Consider the following 6,375-nt stretch of genomic DNA (forward strand, 5'->3'; position numbering starts at 1 on the left):
TGTATGGAATAGAGCAAGGCTCTGCCTCCCTGAAGTCAAAAACTGTAAGAACATAGGGGGTGCCTGGGTGGCTCAGTGGGTTGAGCGTCCAATCTCGCGGTCTGTGAGTTCGAGCCCCACGTCGGGCTCTGTGCTGACGGCTCAGAGCCTGGATCCTGCTGCGGATTCTGCGTCTCCCTCTCTCTCTCTACCCCTTCCCCGCTCATGCTCTCTCTCTCTCTCTCTGTCAAAAACAAACAAACATTAAAAAAAAATTTTTTTTAACTGTAAGAACATAGAGTCGACATCAATGGTAACAGACACGGCAGATACCATTACGGGAAGTGGGAGGGATATCAATTCACAAGTGGGTTCTCAGCACACATTGTGATGTGTGAGGGCTGGAACAGGCGGGGAGGAAGGGAGAATGGGGTATGTTTCCAGGCAAGAGGAATGGGACAGGCATGTTATGGTGGGCATTTTCCAGTGATTCCTGCGAGGCACCTCTGTGAACTTTTAGAGTGTGAAGAATACTTTGAGGGGGTCGGCTTTATTAATTAGACCACTGAACTATGACCTTCATGTTATCATTAGCAATAAGTGTAATCTCAATGTTGAATCCTAACTGAGGACGTAATTCTAAAGTGTTACGGGAGTGACGAGTTCTGATACTGACGGCGGCATCTCACTTCCAAATGCATCAGAAAATAAGGTGGGTCGAAGGATGACTTGATCGATGGGTAAATGAACAGATTATACATATATATGTGTATATATTATACATATACATATATATATGATAAAGCAAAAATAACAAAATATTAGCGATAGCAGAATCTAAGTATTGGACATAAGGAGTTCACTGTACATTATTTTCAACATCTCTGCGCGATAGAAACCTTTCGTAGAAAAGTTTGCAAAAACTCATTTTGTTTCATAGTCACAGACCTGTGACATGGGTCACGTGTGGATGATACACAGTGAGCGTGCTGGGAATAACGAGCGTCTAGAATGCTGGGGCTGCTGAAGAGGTAATTCTCAGGACTCTCCAAGTGGGAAATGGTCAGGACCACTCAGCTCATTCGAGAACTTTCCTCAGGGCTTCCTTCACTTCCTGGTTCCTCAGGCTATAGATGAGGGGGCTCAGCATGGGGATCACTGTTGTGTAGAACACAGCCACCACCCGATCTTCCTGCAAGGAGTGGCCAGAGTTGTCTCTCAGGTACATGAAGATGAGAGTGCCGAAGAAGAGTGACACGGCCGTGAGGTGGGAGGCACACGTGGAGAAGGTCTTGGCCCGGCCTCCCGAGGAGGGGATCCTCATGATGGCCACGATGATGAACAGGTAGGACACCAAGATGGCCACCATGCAGGCAGGGATGACAAATATCGCAAACACAATAATGACCACCTCCTGGGTGTAGCTGTCCCCACAGGTCAGCTTTAACAGGGGAGGGAGATCACAGAAAATAAAGTCGATCTCATTGGTTCCACAGAAGGAGAGGGTGAAAGCCGAGACTGTCCTCACCGAGGCACTGAAGAGACCAGCACTGTAAGCCCCAGCCACAAAACCCAGACGGGCCTTCTGCGTCATGACGGTGACATAAAGCAGGGGCCGGCACACGGCCACGTAGCGGTCATAGGCCATGATTGCCAGGAGGTAGCAGTCGATGGAGCCAAAGAAGGTGAAGAGGAAGAACTGAGCGGCACAGCGTGTGTAGGACAGAGCCGCCCCGTGCTCCAGCAGCACGGCCAGCATCTGGGGGACCGTGACGGACGAGTAGCAGATGTCCATGAAAGAGAGGTGACTCAGGAGGAAGTACATCGGGGTGTGGAGCCGGCCATCCACGCGGATCAGGATGACCATTCCTGCGTTCCCCAGCAAGGTGATGAGATAGATCAACAGAAAGAGGAGGAAGAGAGGGAGAGCCTGTTCAGGACAGTCAGTGAACGCAGTAAGGAGGAACTGGGTCGTGGAGGTGAGGTTCTTCTCTGCCATGACACCAGAGGTGCCTGAGAGCGCTAGGATGAGAAGCCAGGTAGGAAGCTGTAAACAGGACTGAACCGTATTTCTAGCTTAAGTCCACGTACTATGGACAAAACACAGCAGGTGCTGTGTGAGCTTCAGAGGTGACTGTTCTCAGCCCCTCCCTTCAAGGGAGCGCAGAGAAACAAGAACCATCTTCTATGTCCAGGAAGCCAGTGCAGGCGAACATCGCGAAATAGGATTACACATTCCCCCACCTTTGTCACAAGTTAGCTGCGTGAGCCCCCGCGAGTCAAATAACCCTTCTGAACCAAAATTCCCCTGTCACTCCAGTAGGGGTTGGTCCACAGGGCCCTGCCCACCATGGGAATGTCTGTCTCAGGACTCTGTCTCTTTCTCTGCAAGATCACACACAGCTCCTCCCTTATCGCAAACACTTGTCATCACTCGCCTGCATCAAAACAACAGCTGTCACTGACAGTCCTCCCCGGCTTCAGAAGTACTTCTTGCCAATTCTTGCTCTTTGTTGTCGCCAGAGTAATATGTCTAAGGCTTTAACCTGATCGTGCCTAACTCCGCTGTTAGAATCTAGCCATGGCGTCCCGTCTAGGATAGGATATTTTGCAGACGCCTCAACATGTCAGGAAAAATCCGCCATGGGGTCCCCCCCTCCCTACTTCTCCATGTCCCTTGCTTTCTTCTCGCTCTTCACACCCTCAGCCACCCTCCCCCATCACACGTCTCTCCAGCCACACGGGATCATTTGCACACCTTCTCTAATCCCCATGCTTTCTCTCATTTCTGTGCCTTCCACGGGCCACCCCTTCTGACAAAGCACCTTGTCTTTCCCATTCCCATGGGGCAGATTGTACTTCTCATGGAAAAGTCTCTCTTGAGTCTGTCTTCCCTGGCAGGGATATGTGCCCTTGGAGCTCAGCACGTAGGAAGGGTTTAATATGTCTTCATGGAATGAAGACAGTTACCAAATAAGATACGAAGCACTTTGCAGAGGGAAAGGTGCTGTGCAAACGTTCAGGGATTATTTTTATTTTCTGTGACTGTTTAAAAGCAAAAAAAAAAAAAAGTCTGAAGTCTTAGAAGTCATTAAAATCAATCAACATTCACAAAGATCAGAAGCCATGCATAGGTTTCCCCTTCCATTCTCAACCCAACAAGGTGCTTCCTTAACAGAAAGCTGCTGCCTTAATTAGAGCCTCTTAGTTTACCAACAAGAGATTTCATTAAGAACAGATATTGTCTTTAATCATAGAAACGCATAGCTAGAAACTATTCTCAGTGATTTAGGTGTTAATTTTTCTAATCCCCACAACCACTTTAGAAGGCAGGAACTTTTATTATCCTCTTTTTACAGATGAGGAAACGGAGACAGAAAGAGCTGATGTCACACACCGAAGACTGAACTGCCAGTAAAAGGGACTGTCATTAGGAATAAAACTGCATGGGGCGCCTGGGTGGCTCAGTCGGGTAAGCATCTGACACCTGATTTTGGCTCAGGTCATGATCTCACAGTTTGTGAGATCGTGCCCCATGTCAGGCTTTGCGCTGGCAGCACGGAGCCTGCTTGGGATTCTCCTTCTCTCTCTGCCCCTCCCCTGCTTGCATTCTCTCACTCTCTAAAGAAATAAATAAACTTAAAAAAAAAAAAAAAGGAACAAAACTGCACACAGAAGCTATTACCGGAGTTTGCATGAATTGTGTGTCTACTCCTACAGCCCAACAGAACACGCATGGACACCTGCCTTGCAGTCAACTCCTCTCTGAAGGCTGATGGGGACTTTTGTGCAAAGGGACAGAAAGTCCTCTGGCAGAGTTGCGGTGTAGCAGGATCAAGTAGATATTTGATCATCTTTATTTTTTTTAAACATTTATTTTATTTTTGAGACAGAGAGACACAGAGCATGAATGGGGCAGGGGCAGAGAGAGAGGGAGACACAGAATCGGAAGCAGGCTCCAGGCTCTGAGCCGTCAGCCCAGAGCCCGACGCAGGGCTCGAACTCACGGACCGCGAGATCGTGACCTGAGCTGAAGTCGGATGCTTAACCGACTGAGCCACCCAGGCGCCCCTGATCATCTTTAAAGCATTAGACCTTGGCAGCTAGTTGGACTGATGTATCGGGGGGAAATTATAAATAAAAGAAATTGGATCTGGGGATCTGAATTGACCATGTACTGGATCCATTTTCTCCCCTGAATCCCACTCCACCTTCACCTGGCCAGCCCACCTCTCTCTGTGTCCTACAAGGTCATTTGTCTTCCACGGCTTGAAGTGTCCTAAGGGTGCAAGGGAAAGACCACCGCTCTGGGAGCAGGAGGTCTGGGTGGGTGGTTCCTGCCCTCCTACATCTGCTCAGCTATGATGATACAGTTACTTACCCTCTTAGGGCCTCGGTGTCCTTCCCCCTCCCCCTACACTCCCCTCACACATGAAAAATAGTGAATCAACATGGAAACAATAACGTCAGAGCTGCCTGAAAGTCAGTGCCCTCACGTATCATCTCCAAGCACCTCTCAAGCTCTGGTCTGTCAAGCACTCTCTTCTCTCTGCCCTCAACCTTTCTGTTTCCTTGAACTGGGAAATGTGGCTAAAATGCACACCTCACCCTGGTTTTTGTTCAGTTGCGGGCTGGGATAGCCGAGGCTGGAGCTCAGCCTTTTCTCGTGGGTTCCTGGCTCCAACTCACCCGCCTTTAGGAGAAGACACTAAGTATAAAAGCTCCAAGTCCCCAGTCGGTGGCTAAAGTGATCTCTAGGGAAAGGCAATTATTGTTCGTGTGGATTTGTAACAGGGCACCTGGTCCCAGTCCCAGCTCCCAGAGCCCTGTGACACGCCCACTGGGTGTGGGCTAAAAGCCCTGAACCCCAGTTCTGCAAAGTCCCCTGCAGAGTGAGATGTCTCTGGCTTTAACTTCTTCAGTCAGAACGATGTCAGAAGTTGTGGCCATTGCCTCCCTCATCAGGGTGGCCATATCCTGGAAGAAGGGTGCTTTATAAACCCAAGGCTTTGATCTGCATAATCCAGGAGGATAAACCTGGCAAGACCACAGCAAGACACATTGTGTCTCCTAAATTTGCCCTCCCTGGGGTTCAAACATTTCATTAAATGTCAGTGTCCCTGTGTGTGTGTGTGTGTGTGTGTGTGTGTGTCTCAAAAGCAAATGAGACCGTAGGGAAAACAAAAGCCTAGTATGTCGCCCAGAGGAGAAATTGGCAAGTTCTTCTTGCTGGCACGGCCAGCTCTTTGCATCTTTGACACTGTAATATTTTTTAAGCCCCAAATTCATAAGCATTTTGTTAAGTCACTGAATTTCAACATGCCTCAAATCAGAAAAGGAAATGAGAGAAGCAGGGAAGAACAAAATAATTGCTCTCTTTGACAATTAGGGAAGCCAAAAGAAAATGAAAGCACATAGTTCATTAATTCATTAAGGTGCTAAAAATTCTAAACTAAGAGCAATAGCTACAAAAGGAAACAAACCTTGCCACAGGAGAAAACGCATGCCTGTCCACAAGGCATGTGCGATCTAATAGGTAAGATAATTATCCATCAGATAAGGTAACAAGTACTAAACTCTTGAGCGAGGTGGTGTATGGGGATTCAGTGTAGGTCAAGATTACCTTTAGGTGGGGTAGATCAGGGAGGACTTCCCAGAGGAGGTGACGGTTTGGACAGAAGTAGGGGGGGCAGGGTTGATAGGCAAAACTCTTTAGGAAAGGGGACCAACGTGAGCAAATTTAGAGGCAGGACAGCCCAGAGACTACTCCCGGGACAACGGATGGGCCTTTGGCAGGAGCACAGGACAGTGCTGGACAGGTCCAGGACTCGGGTAAGGTGAGTGAGGTACTCCACCTCAGGGGCAAAACTTGAGGTGGTGCGAAAAGCGGTAAACAAGGTAAATAATAATGTGATATTATGACAAAAGCAAAATCAATGCAAAAAAAATCTATGCTGAACAAAATATCAAGCTTACACACACATGCACATACACACCAGAGCTCACTGGGTGAAGAGGCGAGTCCTGCAGGCTATGCTGTATTAACAAATTACCTTAAGGGACGCCTGGGTGGCTCAGTGAGTTAAGTGGTCGACTCTTGATCTCAGCTCAGGTCATGATCTCATGGTTTCGGGGATCGAGCCTTGCATCAGGCTCTGTGCTGATTGCACGGGACCTGCTGGGGATTCTCTTTCCCGTTGTCTCTCTCTGCCCCTTCCCAGCTCGCATGCTCTCTCTCTCTCTTTCAAAATAAATAAATAAACTTAACAAAAATAAACGACCTTAAAATCACGGCGGCTTTACACCGTTAGTTTATTTCTGTCCATAGAAAATCCACTGTGGGTCAGATAGTTCTCCATCTCCTAGCCATGGCGTTTGAAACAGGTGGCCTTCAAG

The 6,375-nt window shown here is 48.3% G+C and overlaps 1 protein-coding gene across 1 annotated transcript; it reads right to left on the minus strand.

Moving 5' to 3' along the window:
- Nucleotides 1-1,057: 1,057 nt before the first annotated feature.
- Nucleotides 1,058-2,008, minus strand: LOC125915759 (olfactory receptor 9Q1-like). The gene has a single exon (XM_049621761.1). The coding sequence runs from the start codon at nt 1,976-1,978 to the stop codon at nt 1,058-1,060; it is 921 nt and encodes a 306-aa protein (XP_049477718.1). The 5' UTR covers nt 1,979-2,008.
- Between the last annotated feature and the right edge of the window lie 4,367 nt (nt 2,009-6,375).

The sequence above is a fragment of the Panthera uncia genome, chromosome D1 (genome assembly GCF_023721935.1).
Source record: "Panthera uncia isolate 11264 chromosome D1, Puncia_PCG_1.0, whole genome shotgun sequence".
Classification (NCBI taxonomy): domain Eukaryota; kingdom Metazoa; phylum Chordata; class Mammalia; order Carnivora; family Felidae; genus Panthera; species Panthera uncia.

Bases quoted from the DNA above. Each gene is read 5' to 3' on its own strand.
- LOC125915759 (XM_049621761.1), bottom strand. From the start codon at position 1,978: ATGGCAGAGAAGAACCTCACCTCCACGACCCAGTTCCTCCTTACTGCG.